This window comes from Ranitomeya variabilis, chromosome 5 (assembly GCF_051348905.1).
Source record: "Ranitomeya variabilis isolate aRanVar5 chromosome 5, aRanVar5.hap1, whole genome shotgun sequence".
NCBI lineage: Eukaryota > Metazoa > Chordata > Amphibia > Anura > Dendrobatidae > Ranitomeya > Ranitomeya variabilis.
This window is the reverse complement of record NC_135236.1, coordinates 629035557-629060166: the sequence shown is the minus strand read 5'-3', so window position 1 is coordinate 629060166 and position 24610 is coordinate 629035557. Positions and strand designations below refer to the sequence as shown.

The 24610-nt window shown below is 47.8% G+C and overlaps 1 protein-coding gene across 1 annotated transcript in view; it reads left to right on the top strand.

Annotated features, from left to right (window-relative positions):
* The first annotated feature begins 6630 nt into the window (after positions 1–6630).
* Positions 6631–24610, top strand: part of LOC143776633 (protein diaphanous homolog 1-like) — a 124629-nt gene continuing 106649 nt past the window's right edge. The window contains exon 1 of the mRNA XM_077266193.1: positions 6631–7085. Coding sequence (XP_077122308.1) covers positions 6912–7085 — 174 coding nt within the window. The 5' untranslated portion in view covers positions 6631–6911. The remainder of the gene's footprint in view (positions 7086–24610) is intronic.

Here is a 24610-nt window from a genome sequence, read left to right as displayed (position 1 = left end):
ACTTCATGCAAAGAAATACAAGCAGAAACTCTCCAAAAACTCACAAGCTCAATGGATGCAAGAATTGTGAAGGTGACATCAAACAAGGGTTCCTATGTTAACATATAACTTGGTCTTTTAGGATGTTTTGGCGTTAAATAGCTTTTTTGTTCAGTGAATGTGACCTCCTAATGCTGCAAATTCCACAAATGAGCATTTTCAGTTCTTTAAAACATATCAAATGTTTAGAAATTCTACTGTGCCTAATAATTTGGAACAGTGTATTTTGAGTTTTTATTCATTTCGGAGATTATACTGTTATCATTGGGAGGTTTCTTCAATAAAATTCGATGTTTACTCTAAAGGGTGATGACTTTTATTAGACTGACTGTCATTTGCACTGACTATTGAGAAATCCGAGAAAAATTTCATTTTCATAATAATTTGGAACATAGTGTAAAAATACAAAGAAGATGCCTATACAAAGACCATGCTCTAAAATGGCGGCAAGGATGACTCGCATCAAAAATCCCCCAAAATATCTAAATCCAAACAACGTATATAATATGCAATAAATAAGCAGAAAATATATATGATGCTATCCTTCCCTGAGGAAGCCGCTTTTTCTGCGGCGATACGCGTGGGATCCTATCCCGCACCTCTTGTCCCCTATTATCAATGTTGGCTCCGCTCCTTAACCTCTGGACCATGGAAGTTAGGGTATACTGGCGTAAGGACTGGGCATCTTTTCACTTTAGCCCTTTAAACTCATATGGTACTGTGATTTGGTATACAAGCTGCCCATTTTGGTGCAGACTTATTGATACTAAAATTGAACATTTTGGGAGCCATTTTTGAATATATTTTCTGCTTATTTATTGCATATTATATACGTCATTTGTATTTAGATATTTTCTACCAATAAAGCATTGGATTTTTTATACATATTGTGAGGTGTTCCCATCTGTATGGGCATGATCTGTTCTTGGTTTTGTAATGTCTTTCTCCAAGCCCATGGTGAACTCTCCTGTTTGAATTGATATGCGGTGCCCTCCTGCGTCTCTCTCTAGTTGGGGGGCACTATACACTTATTTGTCAGCGCCATTAAAAAGCAGGAATAAGGTCCCTTAACTGCTGCCATTAAAAGGCGCATTGGCGGTCGTTAAGGAGTTAAAGGCATAGTAATCTTAGTGTATGTAAATGTTTGACTTTGCAGTAAGTAATAAACATTCTCTCTCCCTCTCATTATTCTGGCATTTGGCAAATATTAATAATTATGGTAATCCTAATTGACCCAAAACAGGAAAGGTTTATTCTGATTTCATGTCAGATATTGAGAACAACCTGCAGATGTGTCTTTTTATATAGTGCATGGAAACTTCTGGTTTTAGCGATATATATGGGCCCAGCCACTTTTCTTGCATAGGGGCCCCAAACTGTCAGTGTCCGCCCCTGGGAGTAGGAGACAACTGGTTGTGGGGGTTGCAGCAGCTCTGGCGGTAGTGAGGTGGCAGGTGGTTATTGCAGGCTGGATGAGTTTTTAGGTTCTGTTGGAAGGTTCTAAATGTGGGAGACAATCTGACATGTTGAGGACCTGAGTTCCAGAGGATAGGGGACGCCTCGAAGACTTGGAGGGGATTGGGTGTGGACCGTACGAGAACAGAGGAGAGAAGGAGATCTTGTGAAGATGTGAGATTATGTGTGGAGAGGTATCTGGAGATGTATGGAGGGGCAATGGCTATGTGAATCATTGCTACCAGTTCAAACTGGATTCGCTGGAAGGTTGGAAACAAATGAAGGGATTTGTAGAGGGAAGAAGCAGAGGAGTAGAGTGGGGAGAGGCAGCAGAGTTAAGGAAGGACTGGAGAGATGCAAGAGTGTTAGCAGGGAGGCCACTGAAGAAGATATTGCAGTAGTCGAGGCGGGAGATGTCGAGGGCATGCACTAACATTTTAGTAGATTTAGGTATGAGAAAAGGACGGATTCTGGAAACATTTTTGAGTTGGAGGAGGCAGGAGGTGGTAAAAGCTTGGATGTGCGGTTTGACGGAAAGGGCAGAGTGAAATGTGACTCTGAGACGGCGAACTTCTGGTACAGTGGAAAGTGTGATGTTATTTGTTGCGATAGATCGAGGAGGGGAGTAAAGTGGGATGGAGGAAAGATGATGTGTTTGGTTTTGTCCATGAGAAGAAGGAGGATATGGCTGATAGACACTCTGGGATTCAGGACGGCAGAGAGGTGGCATCTGGGCTATGGAGGGAAATCTACAGGTCATCAGGGTATAGATGCTACTGGAAGCCATGGGACTCTATAAATTGTCCCCGGCCAAAGGTGTAGATGGAGAAGATTAGGGGTCCTAGGATCATAGGATGGAGCATTGAGGGACACCGCCAGGGCCGGACTGGCCATAGGGCAGTTCTGGCAAATGCCAGAAGGGCCGATGGCAGTAGTGGGCCGCTTGAGTGTGCCGCTGTCGGCACTCTTCCCCCCGCTGTTGCGGCACACTCCCGGCCCCGCATTCAACTATACCGGCGTCATAGACGCCGGTACAGTTGAATGCAATGATGGAGGAGAGTGCGTCTGCTGACGCCCCCTCTCCCATCATTCCCCGCTCTGCCTGCCGCTGACACTGCGGGTGCGCGATGACGTCATATCATCGCGCACCTGCAGTGTGACCGGGCGCCGGGCAGACTGCAGCTGCTGAGACCGGAGCCAGAGGAGAGCAGCGCGGGGCACGAGGAGAGAGGTGAGTAGAGTGTTTGTTTTTTTTTTTAACAAAGAGTGATGAGTGGATTGTGGAGCTATTGGGGGGGGGGACTGCCTGCCTGCCTGCATTCCATTCTATGGGGGCTGCCTGCCTGCATTCCATTCTATGGGGGCTGCCTGCCTGCATTCCATTCTATGGGGGCTGCCTGCCTGCATTCCATTCTATGGGGGCTGCCTGCCTGCAGTACATTCTATGGGGGCTGCCTGCCTGCAGTACATTCTATGGGGGCTGCCTGCCTGCATTCCATTCTATGGGGGCTGCCTGCCTGCATTCCATTCTATGGGGGCTGCCTGCCTGCATTCCATTCTATGGGGGCTGCCTGCCTGCAGTACATTCTATGGGGGCTGCCTGCCTGCAGTACATTCTATGGGGGCTGCCTGCCTGCAGTACATTCTGTGGGGGCTGCCTGCATTACATTCTATGGGGGCTGTGCTGCATTATATTGTATGGTGGCTGCCTGCATTCCATTCTATGGGGGCTGCCTGCCTGCATTCCATTCTATGGGGTCTGCCTGCCTGCATTCCATTCTATGGGGGCTGCCTGCCTGCATTCCATTCTATGGGGGCTGCCTGCCTGCATTCCATTCTATGGGGGCTGCCTGCCTGCATTCCATTCTATGGGGGCTGCCTGCCTGCATTCCATTCTATGGGGGCTGCCTGCCTGCATTCCATTCTATGGGGGCTGCCTGCCTGCATTCCATTCTATGGGGGCTGCCTGCCTGCAGTACATTCTATGGGGGCTGCCTGCCTGCAGTACATTCTATGGGGGCTGCCTGCCTGCAGTACATTCTGTGGGGGCTGCCTGCATTACATTCTATGGGGGCTGTGCTGCATTATATTGTATGGTGGCTGCCTGCATTACATTCTATGGGGCTGGCTGCATTCCATTCCATGGGCATGTGCTGCATTATATTCTATGGGGCTGGCTGCATTCCATTCCATGGGCCTGTGCTGCATTATATTCTATGGGGCTGGCTGCATTATATTCTATGGGGCTGGCTGCATTCCATTCTATGGGCCTGTGCTGCATTATATTCTATGGGGTTGGCTGCATTCCATTCTATTGGAGCTGTGCTGCATTATATTCTATGGGGCTGTGCTGCATTATATTCTATGGGGCTGTGCTGCATTATATTGTATGGTAGCTGCCTGCATTATATTCTATGGGGCTGGCTGCATTCCATTCCATGGGCATGTGCTGCATTATATTCTAGGGGGCTGGCTGCATTCCATTCTATGGGAGCTGTGCTGCATTATATTCTATGGGGCTGTGCTGCATTATATTCTATGGGGGCTGTGCTGCATTAAATTCTATGGGGCTGTGCTGCATTATATTCTATGGGGCTGGCTGCATTCCATTCCATGGGCCTGTGCTGCATTATATTCTATGGGGCTGGCTGCATTCCATGGGCCTGTGCTGCATTACATTCTATGGGGCTGGCTGCATTCCATTCTATGGGCCTGTGCTGCATTATATTCTATGGGGCTGGCTGCATTCCATTCTATGGGAGCTGTGCTGCATTATATTCTATGGGGTTGTGCTGCATTATATTCTATGGGGCTGTGCTGCATTGCATTCTATGGGGGCTGTGCTGCATTACATTCTATGGGGGCTGTGCTGTATTACATTCTATGGGGGCTGTGCTGTATTACATTCTATGGGGGCTGTGCTGCATTAAATTCTATGGGGCTGGCTGCATTACATTCTATGGGGGCTGTGCTGTATTACATTCTATGGGGGCTGTGCTGCATTACATTCTATGGGGGCTGTGCTGTATTACATTCTATGGGACTGGGCTGCATTGCATTCTATGGGTGCTGTGCTGTATTACATTCTATGGGGCTGTGCTGTATTATAGTCTATGGGGGCTGAGCTGCATTACATTCTATGGGGACTGTGCTGCATTACATTCTATGGGGGCTGTGCTGCATTACATTCTATGGGGGGCTGTGCTGCATTACATTCTATGGGGGCTGTGCAGCATTACATTCTATGGGGCTGGGCTGCATTACATTCTATGGGGACTGTGCTGTATTATAGTCTATGGGGGCTGTGCTGCATTACATTCTATGGGGGCTGTGCTGCATTAAATTCTATGGGGCTGGCTGCATTACATTCTATGGGGGCTGTGCTGTATTACATTCTATGGGGGCTGTGCTGCATTACATTCTATGGGGGCTGTGCTGCATTACATTCTATGGGGGCTGTGCTGTATTACATTCTATGGGACTGGGCTGCATTGCATTCTATGGGTGCTGTGCTGTATTACATTCTATGGGGCTGTGCTGTATTATAGTCTATGGGGGCTGAGCTGCATTACATTCTATGGGGACTGTGCTGCATTACATTCTATGGGGGCTGTGCTGCATTACATTCTATGGGGGGCTGTGCTGCATTACATTCTATGGGGGCTGTGCAGCATTACATTCTATGGGGGCTGGCTGTATTACATTCTATGGGGGCTGTGCTGTATTACATTCTATGGGGGCTGTGCTGCATTACATTCTATGGGGCTGTGCTGTATTACATTCTATGGGGGCTGTGCTGCATTACATTCTATGGGGCTGGGCTGCATTACATTCTATGGGGACTGTGCTGCATTACATTCTATGGGGGCTGTGCTGCATTACATTCTATGGGGGGCTGTGCTGCATTACATTCTATGGGGGCTGTGCAGCATTACATTCTATGGGGGCTGGCTGTATTACATTCTATGGGGGCTGTGCAGCATTACATTCTATGGGGGCTGGGCTGCATTACATTCTATGGGGACTGTGCTGTATTATAGTCTATGGGGGCTGTGCTGCATTACATTCTATGGGGCTGTGCTGTATTATAGTCTATGGGGGCTGAGCTGTAATGTTGGATACAGCTGTAATTATATGTTATATAGTTGTGTTACACTCCCCTCACTTCTTGTAGCCTACAAGTGTACAAAGATATTATACAGTCACCATGCGACAAGTGGGCCTGTGTGACTTCAAATGCCAGGGCTGAATTTTAGTCCCAGTCCGGCCCTGGACACCGCCACAGAGAGGGCAGGGAGAAGGGCTAGTGTGGGAGTGGGAGACACTAAATGTAAGGATAGTGGGGTATGAGGAGATGCAGGAGACTATAAGGTCTGTGATGCCAAGTGAAGGGCGGCTCTGCTGTAGGAGGGAGTGGTTGTCTGTGTCTAAAGCCGGGGACCGGTGTCAAAAGAGTATAGAGAATTGTCTATGAGCTTCGGCCGTAAATCCTCAGTAACTTTGGTTGAGATGATTTCTGTGGTGGAGACCGAAGCCGGACTGTGGGGTGTCGGAGAGCGAGTTGGAGGAAAGTACGATGTGGCCATGCTGTTCAAGCATATTCCGATCAATTTATAGGCTTTTTTTTTTTTTCAAGCAAACCTACTCAAACCGCCTGAAAAAGAAAATGTAGTGTGAACATATTCTTATCATTTCAGCCAAAGCGGGAAAAAAATCTTGATAGAGAAAAGAATTGAGAGAAAGAAAATGATGTTTGGTTTATAAATAACGAGACCAGGAACATTTATTAAAACTAATAAAGAAAAAAGGAAGTGAGGCCGGCAGTCACACACTCACAGCATCTCCTGCACTTACTTCTTCCTCCAGCAGATGGCGGTGTGGGCGCAGCTATGGATTACACACACACCCACTTGGTGACGGACGCAAGATGGTACATTCCAACCTGCACCTGAACAAAGAAAAATACTTTCTTCCACACACTTCACTATTTTAACGCATGTTATTTTTTAAAAAGTTCACATTTATTCATTAAGACACTATGAATGAGAAGAATTTTAACTTCAGCCTCCCCCCACCCCTCTGATAGAACATGGTCCGTTCTGAACCCGGAAGTGCTGAGGAAGAAGTTGTTTGAAAGTGGAGTTTTGCCCTTTCTTCCGCCCTCACGTGTAACTGGCTCGCCTGTTGCGCGCCTGCTCATGAATATGCAGCGTTTATGCTAATGAGGGCCGGTCAGCGTGTGCTGCAGGGGGAGTGAGCGCACAGTGGGCAGCGCCGGGCGCAGGACGTGCGCGGGGCCCGGACTCACCGCGGGGAAGCCGGCTACCACTGGGCGGAAACACGCGGGATTACTAACGCCGGAGCGCAGGAGAGCGAGTTCTCAGCGGCATAGGCCTCCGGGACAGTCAGCCGGCGGCATGGACCCTCCGGGCGGCGGCGGCTATGGAGGTGGTGGCGGCTATGGAGGTGGTGGCGGCTATGGAGGTGGTGGCGGCTATGGAGGTGGTCCTCCTGCTCCCACCAAGAGCACCAAGGAGAAGAAGAAGATGAAGAACCCGGAGGAGGGAGCAGGAGAAAAGTCCAAGAAATTTGTAAGTTTGGCTGCGACTTTAAGGAGCAGCTTACTGATATGGGGGAACTCTGTCCGCACAGGTGGGGGGTCCTCCAGGCCATGACCATGGAGGGCAGGGTGCAGCCTGGGGCCAGGGTGGTCCCGACATCTGTCCGCTACTGTCCTGTGCCACCTGAAGTGGCCAAAACTGCCAAACTTCTCTCCCCTCATAGATGTCACTGGTGACGGGTGTCAGGTCCCACACAGGGGTCATTACTGGGGTCATCGGTGGCCTGCAAGATGCAGGGGGATTCCTGCTCCATAGTGACCGTGTGTGGCGTCAGTGGTTACTGTGGATGAATACCAGTGATAAGGGCAGCGGTGTTATACGGGGGCTTCCTGCTCCTGACCTGTGGGCGGCGGTGTTACACGGGGGCCTCCTGCTCCTGACCTGTGGGCGGCGGTGTTACACGGGGGCTTACCGCTCCTGACCTGTGGGCGGCGGTGTTACACGGGGGCTTACCGCTCCTGACCTGTGGGCGGCGGTGTTACACGGGGGCTTACCGCTCCTGACCTGTGGGCGGCGGTGTTACATGGGGGCTTACTGCTCCTGACCTGTGGGCGGCGGTGTTACACGGGGGCTTACCGCTCCTGACCTGTGGGCGGCGGTGTTACACGGGGGCTTACCGCTCCTGACCTGTGGGCGGCGGTGTTACACGGGGGCTTACCGCTCCTGACCTGTGGGCGGCGGTGTTACACGGGGGCTTACCACTCCTGACCTGTGGGCGGCGGTGTTACACGGGGGCTTACCACTCCTGACCTGTGGGCGGCGGTGTTACACGGGGGCTTACTTTGTACACAGGACAGTTATCTTTCATGAGACAGCTCTGCTTGGTAGATAGAGGCTATGGGGGCTTCTAGAAGTTGCCACGGATGGCATGAGAGCCCTGTGCAAAAGACGCAGGTCAATGGAAGTCTTGTCAAGAAGTTCCATTATGTGACGAGGTGGGACTGCGAGTGTGGTTTTTGATCAGTCTCGATACTGACTGGCTGATCTGTGCGTACAATTATTGCCTATTGTTGGGGACTTGAGCTGGCAGGACACCTAGCCCCAGGCCATAGAGGTTCCCTATAGGTGCTCATCACTCTGTTGTTGTCGCCCTCCTCACCTGACCAGCTTCTCTTCATGACTGACGTTGTATACTATGTATAATCAGCAGAAAACCCCTGCTTGTGTGATCGTGGCCACAGGGGGCATCCGGTCCCATCACACTGCCGCTTCTCTCCGAGAAGGAGGAAGGGGCCATATAATGATTGTACACATTTCCTGTTATATTGGGGTTGTGTAAGTGTGGCTTCCATAACCTGTGCCCCCATGTCACATCGAAAGCATCTCATACAGCCAAACCATGCCCTGACCGAGGGCAAAGCCCCCAGACAGTTGGCTGTCGGGAGGCTCTGTACTTTTGGAGGAGTCTGGCTTAGGTCAGGTGCAGATGACCGCAGATTCTCTCATCCAAAAGAATTGGTATGATTATACTAATCACACTCTGATCTGTGTGTGAGCTTAGTGTCATCAGATTCTCTCGGATGAGGAGAAAATGAAGTAAAAAAATCTCCCATCTTCTCCATTCTGTCATTCCATGGAAATCGGTCTTCACTCAAATGTCATCCGAGTGTGGCCTGATGGTTTCCATACGCTCATTGGCTTGCATGTAGGACTGTGGAGTCGGAAAGCCAAACCTGCGACTCCTCAAATTCCCTGACTCTGACTCGCACCTCCTCACTACTGAGCATGTACATAAAGTGCAGCACACATTCATCTCCACTACGACTCCACAGCACTGCCTCACTACTGAGCATGTACATAAAGTGCAGCACAGATTCATCTCCACTACGACTCCGCAGCACTGCCTCACTACTGAGCATGTACATAAGGTGCAGCACAGATTCATCTCCACTACGACTCCGCAGCACTGCCTCACTACTGAGCATGTATATAAAGTGCAACACAGATCCATCTCCACTACTCCACAGCACTGCCTCACTACTGAGCATGTACATAAGGTGCAGCACAGATTCATCTCCACTACGACTCCACAGCACTGCCTCACTACTGAGCATGTACATAAAGTGCAGCACAGATTCATCTCCACTACGACTCCGCAGCACTGCCTCACTACTGGGTATGTACATAAAGTGCAGCACAGATTAATCTCCACAGCACTGCCTCACTATTGAGCATGTATATACAGATTAATTTCCACTATGACTCCACAGCCCTGCCTCACTACTGGGCATGTGCATAAAGTGCAGCACACATTCATCTCCACTAAAAGCCCAGATCCTTAGATCAGGACTAGAACAGACATTGATAGACATTTCATAACTTTCCCAAATTATTATGAATCATTTACAGCACATCCTGCATTGTACTACTGAACCTAATTTATTATATATTTTAGGAGTCGGCCCATTTTATACGGACTCCACACCCCTGCTTGCATGGCCAAGTGTGATCTGAATATCCGATTAAATTCTGGCATGCTGCAATGTTTTTTTATCTGCAAACGGACTCTGTTCATGTAACAAAAAGACAGACATGCACGACTTCATAGCATAACATTGGTCCTGGTGCGATCCCATGTTTTGTCTGATCGCATTTCAGACTGAATATACGGTCATCTGCACAAGCCCCTAATATGTGTGATTTTTCTTTCTTCCAGATGAGAGCTTATTTGCACACTTTTTTCCATGTACAGAAGTCTCATTACAACATTTGGGCATTTTTTTATGAGAATTCAGTAACCACCAAAAGTTTGTCTACTTGTACATTTTCTTACGGTGACTTCCATGGACTGACTGCACACACTACCCCCTGAATTTGGTTACACCCACCTCCCTCTGTGGTGATGGACAGCTTGCCCAGAATCAGCGCTGTCTCGGGAGAAGTCTGGCGCCTGCGCTCACTCAGTGTCAAGAGTTCTTAGACTGGAGTGTGTGCTGTCGTCTCTGCTGCACCATACACTGCGCATTACTACCTGCTTAGCCTAAGGGAATACAAAATGTTATTTGTACAGTGAATTAAAGTGGGCATGTGCTCAGATTCAGTTGTGTTTTAGGGTGACGGAATCCTGTTAATGCCTTCATACACATGAACTTCCTTGAGTATTGCTGACCAGCTGTTGTGTATGGGTGCCATCCTGCTCTTACCTGACAGCTGATTGTATGGGTGCATTGCCGACCAGCTGTTGTGTATGGGTGCCATCCTGCTCTTACCTGACAGCTAATTGTATGGGTGCATTGCTGACCAGCTGATTGTATGGGTGCCATCCTGCTCTTACCTGACAGCTGATTGTATGGGTGCCATCCTGCTCTTACCTGACAGCTGATTGTATGGGTGCATTGCCGACCAGCTGATGTGTATGGGTGCCATCCTGCTCTTACCTGACAGCTGATGTGTATAGGTGCATTGCCGAGCAGCTGATGTGTATGGGTCCCATCCTGCTCTTACCTGACAGCTGATGTGTATAGGTGCATTGCCGACCAGCTGATGTGTATGGGTGCCATCCTGCTCTTACCTGACAGCTGATGTGTATAGGTGCATTGCCGAGCAGCTGATGTGTATGGGTCCCATCCTGCTCTTACCTGACAGCTGATGTGTATAGGTGCATTGCCGACCAGCTGATGTGTATGGGTGCCATCCTGCTCTTACCTGACAGCTGATTGTATGGGTGCATTGCCGAGCAGCTGATGTGTATGGGTGCCATCCTGCTCTTATCTGACAGGTGACCTTGGGGGGGGGGTGAAGGATCGGGCAGGTGGAATATCCATGCTCGAGTGTTCTTACACATGAACGCTCGGCATAACTGTGCATGCATGTGTACGAGCGAGTCTGCAGAGCCAACGTTCGCTCTGCCGATGGTTATCTTGTGTACATGGCCAGCTTAAAGACATTGTACCAAGTTTGGAAGCAATTCTTTACCATATTCATAGGATTGAGCATAACTCCCCGACCACTGAGGGTCCTCCCCACTGATACCAAAAACCAGGTTGATCCAGGGCACCTTTGCGCCACACATTCTTAATGCAAGTGCCAAAACTAGATGAAGGCTGAGTGTCTTACTCCTCCTGTCCCATTAAGAATGAATGGAGCAGAGATACAAATGACTGATTCCATCCCTGGTTCTCTAGATCTGGGGAGGTCCCAGTGGTTTGACGCCAGCAATAAGGAATATCCAGAGGATAGAGAATTACGGTACTTCTAGCCCCTTTTTCACTTTTTTAGTAGTGGGTGATGTGATTTGCACTTAGCCTGCAATGGCTGCTTTTGAATGTTCATGATCTGATGTGGGTTTGGGGCACTAACAACCCACGTCTAATGCTTGTAAAATGCTGTTTTTGCAACAGAAAAAAATCCAGATTTTTGTTTCTGCTGTGGAAAATAAATTTGTGTAGCCTGTTACTCTTGGAAGAGCCCCCGTGTCAATGAAGCGGTGCTACGTAATTGCCCTGATGATATCAGGGATTGGATGGAGCTGCAGGTAATGTGCTTGTCTGCTGCTCCATCCAAAGTCCCCCATTCTGGCACTCGAGGGTCTCGGCAGTCTAGTCCCCACCATTATAATGGCTATTACGCATCCTGAGTGCTCCCATTAAAGAAGCAATAAGCAGATACATATACTGTAGTCTGCTTAGTGCGGGGCCTGAGGGGGTGGTGCATAACACAGCCATTCATCCCCCCCCCAAAGAGAGAATCCCTGTTGTTCACTGCCCCCCCAGAGCATCCAGAAGGCATTTGTGGGCGCTGTTAGGGTACTGTCACACAGTCACACTTTGATCGCTATGACGGTACGATCCGTGACGTTCCAGCGATATCCATACGATATCGCTGTGTCTGACACGCAGCAACGATCAGGGACCCTGCTGAGAATCGTACGTCGTAGCAGATCGTTTGGAACTTTCTTTCGTCGCTTGATCACCCGCTGACATCGCTGGATCGTTGTGTGTGACAGCGATCCAGCGATGTGTTCGCTTGTAACCAGGGTAAACATCGGGTAACTAAGCGCAGGGCCGCGCTTAGTAACCCGATGTTTACCCTGGTTACCAGCGTAAACGTAAAAAAAACAAACAGTACATACATTCCGGTGTCTGTCCTCCGGCGTCTCAGCTTCTCTGCACTGTGAGCACCTGCCGGCCGGAAAGCGAGCACAGCGGTGACGTCTGACGTCACCGCTGTGCTTTCCGGCTCTGCTGCTCACACAGTGCAGAGAAGCTGAGACGCCGGAGGACAGACACCGGAATGTGAGTATGTACGGTTTGTTTTTTTTACGTTTACGCTGGTAACCAGGGTAAACATCGGGTTACTAAGCGCGGCCCTGCGCTTAGTAACCCGATGTTTACCCTGGTTACCCGGGGACTTCGGCATCGCTCCAGCGCCGTGATTGCAAAGTGTGACCGCAGTCTACGACGCTGGAGCGATATTCATACGACGCTGCGACGTCACGGATCGTGCCATCGTAGCGTCCAAAGTGTGACTGTGTGACAGTACCCTTACACTGCAGGAGATGTGAATGTGCCCACACTTTTATTACAGTGGTGACGGGCAGAAGGGGACTGAGGGGGGAAAAATAGTTTGGGATAAATACCAGATGTCACATTCCAAAAATAGAGCAAGCGATGGCAGCAAGAGATGCCCAGTAATGAGTGGTTTGTGCTCGGGGAACCGGTTCTTCTAGTTTCCTACACTTGATATATTTAAAGACAGGCTTGTAGTTAAAGGGCATTGCTGGTTACACGGTCTTAAGGTACCGTCACACTAGGCGATATCGCCAGCAATCCGTGACGTTGCAGCGACCTGGATGGCGATATCGCTGTATTTGACACGCAGCAGCGATCTGGATCCCGCTGTGAAATTGCTGGTCGCTGCTAGAAGGTCTGCACATTATTTGGTCGCTAGGTCGCCGTGTATCGCCGTGTTTGACAGCAAAAGCGACGATACCAGCGATATTTTACACTGGTAACCAGGGTAAACATCGGGTTACTAAGCGCAGGGCCGCGCTTAGTAACCCGATGTTTACCCTGGTTACCAGCGTAAAAGTTAAAAAAACAAACAGTACATACTCACCTGCGCGTCCCCCAGCCTCTGCTTCCTGGCACTAAAGCGCCGGCCCTAAACTGAAAGTGAAAGCAACAGCGGTGACGTCACCGCTCTGCTGTTAGGGCCGGAGCTCAGTCAGCGTCAGGATGCAGAGGCTGGGGGACGCGCAGGTGAGCATGTACTGTTTGTTTTTTTAACTTTTACGCTGGTAACCAGGGTAAACATCGGGTTACTAAGCGCGGCCCTGCGCTTAGCAACCCGATGTTTACCCTGGTTACCCGGGGACCTCGGCATCGCTGGTCGCTGGAGAGCGGTCTGTGTGACAGCTCTCCAGCGACCACACAGCGACGCTGCAGCGATCGGCATTGCTGTCGCTATCGCTGCAGCGTCGCTTAGTGTGACGGTACCTTTAGGGCCGTGGTATTACTATGTTCTCAGTAAGGGCCATGTTGCATTCCTTCTTTCCGCACCAAGAAGGAAAAGTCATGGGATTATAGAAATAACACTATGATAGACTTTTTTCAATCAAAATTTTAAAAACCTCTTTATTCATTATCGAGTATGACTGCCACATGCAGACATCCCTGCACTAACACGACTTGGTTGCTATCTGTTATTGATTTTCTGGGGAATGTTTTGCCACACTCAAAGCAATTGGGCTACAAATCTTCAAGATCCTCTGCTGGCAGCTTCCTTTGCTGACCAAGGATGTGCACGAGCCCCTTCATGACCCAGCCTATTTTGGCCTTAATGACCTTGCCATTTTTTGCAATTCTGACCAGTGTCCCTTTATGAGGTAATAACTCAGGAATGCTTCAACGGATCCTTGCGGTTCTGAGATTGTTTTTTCGTGACATATTGGGCTTCATGTTAGTGGTAAATTTAGGTCGATAATTTCTGAGTTTATTTGTGAAAAAAGCAGAAATTTGGTGAAAAATTTGAAAATTTTGCAATTTTCACATTTTGAATTTTTATTCTGTTAAACCAGAGAGTTATGTGACACAAAATAGTTAATAAATAACATTTCCCACATGTCTACTTTACATCAGCACAATTTTGGAAACACATTTTTTTTTTGCTAGGAAGTTATAAGGGTTAAAATTTGACCAGTGATTTCTCATTTTTACAACAAAATTTACAAAACCATTTTTTTTAGGGACCACCTCACATTTGAAGTCAGTTTGAGGGTTCTATATGGCTCAAAATACCCAAAAGTGACACCATTCTAAAAACTGCACCCCTCAAGGTGCTCAAAACCACATTCAAGAAGTTTATTAACCCTTCAGGTGTTTCACAGCAGCAGAAGCAACATGGAGGGAAAAAATTAACATTTAACTTTTTAGTCACAAAAATGATCTTTTCGCACCAATTTTTTTATTTTCCCAAGGGTAAAAGGAGAAACTGGACCACGAATGTTGTTGTCCAATTTGTCCTGAGTACGCTGATACCTCATATGTGGGGGTAAACCACTGTTTGGGCGCACGGCAGGGCTCGGAAGGGAAGGAGCGCCATTTGACTTTTTGAATGAAAAATTGGCTCCAAACTTTAGCGGACACCATGTCGCGTTTGGAGAGCCCCCGTGTGCCTAAACATTGGAGCTCCCCCACAAGTGACCCCATTTTGGAAACTAGACCCCCCAAGGAACTAATCTAGATGCATAGTGAGCACTTTAAATCCTCAGGTGCTTCACCAATTGATCCGTAAAAATTCAAGAAGTTTATTAACCCTTCAGGTGCTTCACAGCAGCAGAAGCAACATGGAAAGAAAAAATGAACATTTAACTTTTTAGTCACAAAAATTCTTTTAGCAACAATTTTTCTTATTTTCCCCAAGGGTAAAAGGAGAAACTGGACCCCGAAATTTATTGTACAACTTGTCCTGAATCCACCGATACCCCGTATGTGGGGGGAACCACTGTTTGGGCGCACGACAGGGCTCGGAAGGGAAGGAGCGCCATTTAACTTTTTGAATGAAAAATTCCAATCTTTAGCGGACACCATGTCGCGTTTGGAGAGCCCCTGTGTGCCTAAAGATTGGAGCTCCCCCACATGTGACCCCATTTTGGAAACTAGACCCCCAAGGAACTTATCTAGATGTATAGTGAGCACTAGGGTTGAGCGACCTTAGCTTTTTTAGGATCGAGGTGGGTTTTGTGAAACCCGACCTTGTCGGATCGTATGGAATCGGCCGATTCTACTGTAAAGTCGGGTTCCGGACCCGGAACACGAAACCCAATGTATGTCAATGAAATTATTTTTCTCTCTCTCTCTCTCTCTCTCTCTCTCTCTCTCTCTCTCTCTCTCTCTCTCTCCTCAATTTTTTCATTTTCACATGGGCTACAGGATAAAATGGATCCTAAAATTTGTTGGGCAATTTCTCCTGAGTACGCCGATACCTCATATGTGGGGGTAAACCACTGTTTGGGTGCAAGGCTCGGAAGGGAAGGTGCGCCATTTGACTTTTTGAATGGAAAATTAGCTCCAATCGTTAGCGGACACCATGTCGCGTTTGGAGAGCCCCTGTGTGCCTAAACATTGGAGCTCCCCTACAAGTCACCCCATTTTGGAAACTAGACCCCCCAAGGAACTAATCTAGATGCATAGTGAGCACTTAAAACCCCCAGGTGCTTCACAGAAGTTTATAACGCAGAGCCATGAAAATAAAAAATTATTTTTCTTTCCTCAAAAATGATTTTTAGCCCGGAGTTTTTTATTTTCCCAAGGGTAATAGGAGAAATTGGACCCCAAATGTTGTTGTCCAGTTTGTCCTGAGTACGATGATACCCCATATGTGGGGGTAAACCACTGTTTGGGCGCACGGCAGGGCTCGGAAGGGAAGGCACGCCATTTGGCTTTTTGAATGGAAAATTAGCTTCAATCATTAGCGGACACCATGTCGCGTTTGGAGAGCCCCTGTGTGCCTAAACATTGGAGCTCCCGCACAAGTGACCCCATTTTGCAAACTAGACCTCCCAAGGAACTAATCTAGATGTGTGGTGAGCACTTTGAACCCCCAAGTGCTTCACAGAAGTTTATAACGCAGAGCCATGAAAATAAAAAATTATTTTTCTTTCCTCAAAAATGATTTTTTAGCCCACAATTTTTTATTTTCCCAAGGGTAACAGGAGAAATTGGACCCCAAAAGTTGTTGTGCAATTTCTCCTGAGTACGCTGATACCCCATATGTGGGGGTAAACCACTGTTTTGGCACACGTCGGGGATCGGAAGGGAAGTAGTGACGTTTTGAAATGCAGACTTTAATGGAATGCTCTGCGGGCGTCATGTTGCGTTTGCAGAGCCCCTGATGTGCCTAAACAGTAGGAACTCCCCACAAGTGACCCCACTTTGGAAACTAGACCCCCAAGGGAACTTATCTAGATGTGTGGTGAGCACTTTGAACCCCCAAGTGCTTCACAGAAGTTTATAACGCAGAGCCGTGAAAGTAATAAATGTGTTTTCTTTCCTCAAAAATATTTTTTTAGCCCAGAATTTTTTAATTTTCCCAAGGGTAACAGGAAAAATTTGACCCCAAAGTTGTTGTCCAGTTTCTCCTGAGTACGCTGATACCCCATATGTGGGGGTAAACCACTGTTTGGGCACATGCCGGGGCTCGGAAGGGAAGTAGTGACGATTTGGAATGCAGACTTTGATGGAATGGTCTGCGGGAATCATGTTACGTTTGCAGAGCCCCTGATATGCCTAAACAGTAGAAACCCCCCACAAGTGACCCCATTTTGGAAACTAGACCCCCCAAGGAACTTATCTAGATGTGTGATGAGCACGTTCAACCCCCAAGTGCTTCACAGAAGTTTACAACGCAGATCCGTGAAAATAAAAAATCATTTTTCTTTCCTCAAAAAAGATGTTTTAGCAAGCAATTGTTTATTTTCACAAGGGTAACAGGAGAAATTGGACCCCAATATTTGTTGCCCAGTTTGTTGTGAGTACGCTGATACCTCATATGTGGGGGTAAACCACTGTTTGGGCGCACGTCAGGGCTCGGAAGGGAAGTAGTGACATTTGAAATGCAGACTTTGATGGAATGATCTGCGGGCGTCACGTTGCATTTGCAGAGCCCCTGATGTGCCTAAACAGTAGAAACACCCCACAAGTGACCCCATTTTGGAAACTAGACCCCAAAGGGATCTTATCTAGATGTGTGGTGAGCACTTTCAACCCCCAAGTGCTTCACATAAGTTTATAACGTAGAGCCGTGAAAATAAAAAATAATTGTTCTTTCCTCAAAAATTATGTTTTAGCAAGTAATTTTTTATTTTTGCAAGGGTAATAGGAGAAATTGGACCCCAGTAGTTGTTGCCCAGTTTGTCCTGAGTAGGCTGGTATCCCATATGTGGGGGTAAACCACTGTTTGGGCGCACGTCGGGGCTTGGAAGGGAGGGCGCACCATTTGACTTTTTGAACGCAAGATTGGCTGGAATCAATGGTGGCGCCATGTTGCGTTTGGAGACCTCTGATGTGCCTAAACAGTGGAAACCCCTCAATTCTAACTTCAACACTAACCCCAACACACCCCTAACCCTAATCCCAACTGTAGCCATAACCCTAATCACAACCCTAACCCCAACACACCCGTAACCCTAATTCCAACCCTAACCCTAATCCCAACCCTACCCACAACTGTAACCCCAACACAACCCTAACCCTATCCTTAACCCTATTTCCAACCCTAACCCTAATTCCAACCCTAAGGGTACCGTCTCACATAACGATTTACCAACGATCACGACCAGCGATACGACCTGGCCGTGATCGTTGGAAAGTCGTTGTGTGGTCGCTGGGGAGCTGTCACACAGACCGCTCTCCAGCGACCAACGATGCCAAGGTCCCGGGTAACCAGGGTAAACATCAGGTTACTAAGCGCAGGGCCGCGCTTAGTAACCCGATGTTTACCGTGGTTACCAGCGTAAAAGTAAAAAAAACCAGTGCCGCCGTACAGTGAGAGCAGAGCGCAGCGGTGACGTCACTGCTGTGCTGTACTCTCACTTTCCGGCCGGCAGACAGTCAGAGCGGGAAGCAGACGGCAAGGGACCTGAAGGACACCGAAATGTGAGTATGTACGGTTTGTTTTTTTTTACTTTTACGCTGGTAACCACGGTAAACATCGGGTTACTAAGCGCGGCCCTGCGCTTAGTAACCCGATGTTTACCCTGGTTACAAGCGAACGCATCGCTGGATCGCTGTCACACACAACGATCCAGCGATGACAGCGGGAGATCCAGCGACGAAAGAAAGTTCCAAACGATCTGCTACGACGTACGATTCTCAGCAGGGTCCCTGATCGCTGCTGCGTGTCAGACACAGCGATATCGTATGGATATTGCTGGAACGTCACGGATCGTACCGTCGTAGCGACATAAGTGCCACTGTGAGACGGTACCCTAACTCTAATTCCAACCCTAACCCTAAGGCTATGTGCCCACTTTGCGGATTCGTGTGAGATTTTTCCGCACCATTTTTGAAAAATCCGCAGGTAAAAGGCACTGCGTTTTACCTGCGGATTTTCAGTGTTTTTTTGTGCGGATTTTCACCTGTGGATTCCTATTGAGGAACAGGTGTAAAACGCTGCGGAATCCGCACAAAATTGACATGCTGCGGAAAATACACAGCGTTTCCGCACGGTATTTTCCGCGCCATGGGCACAGCGGATTTGGTTTTCCATAGGTGTACATGGTACTGTAAACCTGATGGGAAAACTGCTACGAATTCACAGCGGCCAATCCGCTGCGGATCCGCGGCCAATCCGCTGTGGATTCACAGCCAAATCTGCACTGTGTGCACATGCCCTAACCCTAGTTCTAACCCTAGTTCTAACCCTAGTTCTAACCCTAGTTCTAACCCTAGTTCTAACCCTAGTTCTAACCCTAGTTCTAACCCTAGTTCTAACCCTAGTTCTAACCCTAGTTCTAACCCTAGTTCTAACCCTAACCTTAGTAGAAAAAGAAAAAAAAAATATTTTATTTATTTTTATTATTGTCCCTACCTATGGGGGTGATAAAGGGGGGTCATTTACTTTTTTTTATTTTGATCACTGTGATAGGCTATATCGCAGTGATCAAAATACATCTGAAACGAATCTGCCAGCCGGCAGATTCGGCGGGCGCAGTGTGCATGCGCCCGCCATTTTGGAAGATTGCGGCGCCCATGGAGAAGCCGGACGGACACCGGGAGGCCCGGTAAGTATGAAGGGGGGTGATCGGAGCACAGGAGGGGGAGACCGGAGCACGGGGGCAGCGGACAGGAGGACGGAGGAGCGAACAGGACGACTTAGGGGGGCGGACCACGTAACGGAGCACTGGGGAGGAGATCGGTGGGTGTGGGGGGGGACAGATTAGGTTTTCCAGCCATGGCCGATGATATTGCAGCATCGGCCATGGCTGGATTGTAATATTTCACCATTTTTTTTGGGTGAAATATTACAAATCGCTCTGATTGGCAGTTTCACTTTCAACAGCCAATCAGAGCGATCGTAGCCACGAGGGGGTGAAGCAACACCCCCTGGGCTGAAGCACCACTCCCCCTGTTCCTGCAGATCGGGTGAAATTGGAGTTAACCCTTTCACCCGATCTGCAGGAGCGCGATCCCTCCATGACTCATACGCTGCGTCACAGGTCGGATTGGCACCGACTTTCATGACGCAGCGTATGCGTCAAAGGTCGGGAAGGGGTTAAGGGCATTGCTGGTTACACTGTCTTAGGGCCGTGGTATTACTATGTTCTCAGTAAGGGCCATGTTGCATTCCTTCTTTCCGCACCAAGAAGGAAAAGTCATGGGATTATAGAAATAACACTATGATAGACTTTTTTCAATCAAAATTTTAAAAACCTCTTTATTCATTATTGAGTATGACCGCCACATGCAGACATCCCTGCACTAACACGACTTGGTTGCTATCTGTTATTGATTTTCTGGGGAATGTTTTGCCACACTCAAAGCAATTGGGCTACAAATCTTCAAGATCCTCTGCTGGCAGCTTCCTTTGCTGTTGCTGACCAAGGATGTGCACGAGACAAGCCGTTTTGGCACGTTTAGGCCAAGCTGTTGCTCACAGACACTTGAGCAATACACGGCCTGGCGTTTGTTATACTGAAAAAACTGCTCCTGGGGCATAATAGAGGAATGGCTGTACCACTGGCGGCACAAGCAATTAACATAATGCTGAGCCGTAAGTGGCTACCTGTAATGAAGACTAGAGACGTCCAGCTACTGCTCATTATGCACCCCCCCACCATAATCCCTGGATTAGGACCATTGTGATGTTCCCTTTTGAAGGTCTCTTCTTGGAATAGCACACATTGTCTCTAGATGGACGGTGGTATCCTGCTTTTGGCTTGGATGTAATGATAGCCAGAGATTATTCTGGGGATCATTTGGTCAGTGAAATGAAGAGGTCTTCACAAGGGAATGTCACACTGGTCATACTCCTGGAATATGAAGTGGCTGTATAACGAATAGTACCGAGAGCTCACTGGTCTTCATTCCAGGAACACTTAATCGTTCTGTGCTGCATTAATATGATCGAGAAGCCAGTAGTATGGCCATGTCTCCAAAGTGTTCCAGGAGCCGTTGTCGACTACACAACTCCAAGACTCATGTTTCAGATGCTACTGTGAGCAGCCTGCATGGCCTAAACATCTATTTTTTTTTTTTTATTTTTTTTTCATCATTTGCAGATCAGTAAAGGTCAGTCCACCCTGTGATTCCTATAATGCCACCACTTTTCGTTCTTGGTATTACAATTTCATTGTTAAGGAGTGTATATAACAAAGCATTGACCTGTTTTTCCCTTGGCTTCTTCATTGTTAAAGACTAAGGGAATGTACAAAAACCGCAACTCCAGTTCATAAGTGTCATACAGAGGGAACCCATGTCTATCTCTTGTTTATGGCATAGTGTGTACCCCAGATCTGTATGTTAGCAGTGCCCACATAGGTATATATGAGGCTGGTAGTTCAGGTTTGGGGACTCGTGACAAGCCTGCGCATTGTGGATTGCATATGGACTGTGAAACTCCGGCATGTAAATTCAGCCTAATTTTTAGATTTTTAAGAGTTGGTATACATTGTTTGCATTTTATATGGGGTTCTGAATTGATTAAACTGGGGATGTCCAGTGATGGAAAACACCTCTGAAGGAGTTATCCACTACTCGGACAGTCTGTTCTCAATATAATTCCCTGTGCAAAACAGTATGGGTGCCTCTGGCGCCGACAGCGTTCTAGCAATTTCAGCGCCAGGTTTCCAGGGTCTTATGTGAAGGAAACCCACGCAAACACGGGTCGAGCATACAAACTCCTTGCAGATGTTGTCTTTGGTGGGATTTAAACTTAGGAGCCCAGCGATGCAAATCAACAGTGCTAACCAAAGGGGTTTATGATCCATGTAGACCTGGACATTTGTTTATCTGATCACTACATTTATTGTGCCCTGCTGTCTCAATTGAGTTAGATTGATTGGTAACGAGAGGGGGGAAGACCAAAAAAAAAAAAAAAAGTGAGATCTAAGAGCTGGCCACCTATAAATGTAGATATAGCTTGGGGAAGCATTCATGCAGGGGGCATTCGTGCACTATTATTCGTGTACATTTTTTTTTTTTTTTTTTTCAAAGTACTTTTTTTTCTAAGTATTCAGCAGTTATAACATGGCAGTTAGACAGGGCAGGAGACAGGTAAGACAATCAAAATCTATTCCCTATTCAGTTGGCACACAGCAAATACTCACCATATGTATTTGTATAATCTATATCATGGCTGCTGCTTTCACACACAATCACCGCCCTTGCATCAACTCTTTACACTCCATCCATATTGGCCCCTCTGTCCTGGCCTCTCCTATGTATAGCACTCATGCTCTGTTCACATTGCTCAACAGTACAGATCCATTCAGTCCCACCATCCAACACAAGAGACGCTCTCACAAATCACTTAACCATCTGCTCACTCTTTCTATCCTCCTTCTCCTAGTTGCTGGAGACATCTCTCCGAACCCCGGCCCCCCATGTTATAGCCAGTCAAACCTCCCAATTGCTACACCCAGAAACCCCTCTAACCTTATTAATATTCCATGCATGCCTTCTGTCTCTTTCAATTGTGCTCTTTGGAATTCTCGCTCTGTGTGTAATAAACTCTCCTTCATTCATGACTTCTTCCTTTCTAACTCTCTTAATCTCCTGGCTCTTACTGAAACCTGGATCCAGCAGTCAGACACCACCGCTGCTGCTGCTCTCTCATTTGGTGGACTACACTTTTCTCATACCCCAAGATCAGACAACAGAGCAGGTGGAGGCGTTGGTCTGCTCCTTTCACCCAAATGTACCTTCCAAGTTATCCCCCAAGTACCCTCACTTGTATTCCCTTCCTTTGAGGTCCATGCTGTCAGATTCTACGTCCCCTTCTCCATGCGAGTGGCGGTGGTGTATCGTCCTCCCGGCCCCTCTCACCAGTTCCTGGATCATTTTGCCACCTGGCTTCCACACTTTCTCTCTTATGACACCCCCACCCTCATCATGGGTGATTTCAATATCCCAATTGCTTCTCCCCTCTCCCCATCTGCTTCTCACCTTTTATCTCTAACCTCCTCTTTCGGCCTCTCGCAGCATACTAACTCTCCAACACATGATGATGGAAACTCCCTTGATTTGGTCTTCTCCCGGCTTTGCTCACTGGATGATTTCACAAACTCCCCTCTCCCGCTCTCTGACCACAACCTTCTTTCATTCTCTATCAAGAACTGCCATCCCGCTCAGGTCATCCCCACTTTCCACACTTATAGAAACATACAGGCCATTAACACCCAGAAACTTATGAAGAACTTGCAGTCTTCATTGGCCCCAATCTCCTCCATCTCTTGTCCTGATTCTGCTCTGAAGCATTACAATGAAACCCTGCAAAGTGCCCTGGAAGAAGCTGCACCTCCTATACATAGAACAACTCGGCACAGACGGCGACAACCGTGGCACACGCTGCAAACACGTTTCCTGCAGCGGTGCTCCAGGTGCGCCGAACGTCTGTGGAGAAAATCTAATCTGCCCGAAGATTTCATCCATTATAAGTTCATGTTAAAAACATACAACTCTGCCCTTCACCTCTCCAAACAAACCTATTTCAACACCCTCATCACCTCGCTGTCCAATAACCCTAAACGTCTCTTTGACACTTTCCGGTCCCTACTCAACCCAAGAGAGCAGGCCCCAACCACAGATCTCCACGCTGACGATCTAGCCAATTACTTCAAAGAAAAAATTGACCACATTCGACAGGAAATCATTTCCCAATCTCTTCATACCAAGCACTGTCCTCCCTCCCCCACTGCATCTAGTTCACTCTCTGACTTTGAACCAGTTACAGAAGAAGAAGTAAGCAGGCTCCTTGCATCTTCTCGCCCGACCACTTGCACCAGCGACCCCATTCCGTCGCATCTCCTCCAGTCCCTTTCCCCGGCTGTCACCTCTCCCCTAACAAAAATATTCAACCTTTCCCTCACTTCCGGTATTTTTCCCTCCTCATTTAAGCATGCCATCATACATCCACTACTTAAAAAGCCCTCCCTCGATCAAAATTGTGCCGCTAATTATAGACCTGTCTCTAATCTTCCCTTCATCTCTAAACTCCTGGAACGCCTGGTCCACTCCCGTCTTACCCGCTATCTCTCAGATAATTCTCTTCTCGACCCTCTTCAATCTGGTTTCCGCTCTTTACACTCTACTGAAACTGCCCTCACTAAAGTCTCTAATGACCTACTAACAGCTAAATCTAATGGTCACTATTCCATGCTAATTCTCTTGGATCTCTCCGCAGCATTCGACACTGTGGATCATCAGCTCCTCCTCACTATGCTCCGCTCCATCGGCCTCAAGGACACCGTTCTCTCTTGGTTCTCCTCCTATCTCTCTGGCCGATCCTTCACTGTTTGTTTTGCTGGTTCCTCCTCCTCTCACCTTCCCCTTACTGTTGGGGTTCCTCAAGGATCAGTCCTAGGCCCCCTCCTCTTCTCTTTGTATACTGCCCCTATTGGACAAACAATCAGTAGATTTGGTTTCCAGTACCATCTCTATGCTGACGACACCCAATTATATACCTCTTCTCCTGTTATCACGCCGACCTTTTTAGAAAACACCAGTGATTGTCTTACCGCTGTCTCTAACATCATGTCCTCCCTCTATCTGAAACTGAACCTGTCAAAAACTGAACTCCTCGTGTTCTCTCCCTCTACAAACCTACCTTTGCCCGACATTGCCATCTCTGTGTGCGGTTCCACCATTACTCCAAAGCAACATGCCCGCTGCCTTGGAGTCATCCTTGATTCCGAGCTTTCATTCACCCCCCACATCCGATCACTGGCTCGCTCTTCTTATCTGCATCTCAAAAACATTTCCAGAATTCGCCCTTTTCTTACTTTCGACTCTGCAAAAACTCTTACTGTCTCACTTATTCATTCTCGTCTGGACTAT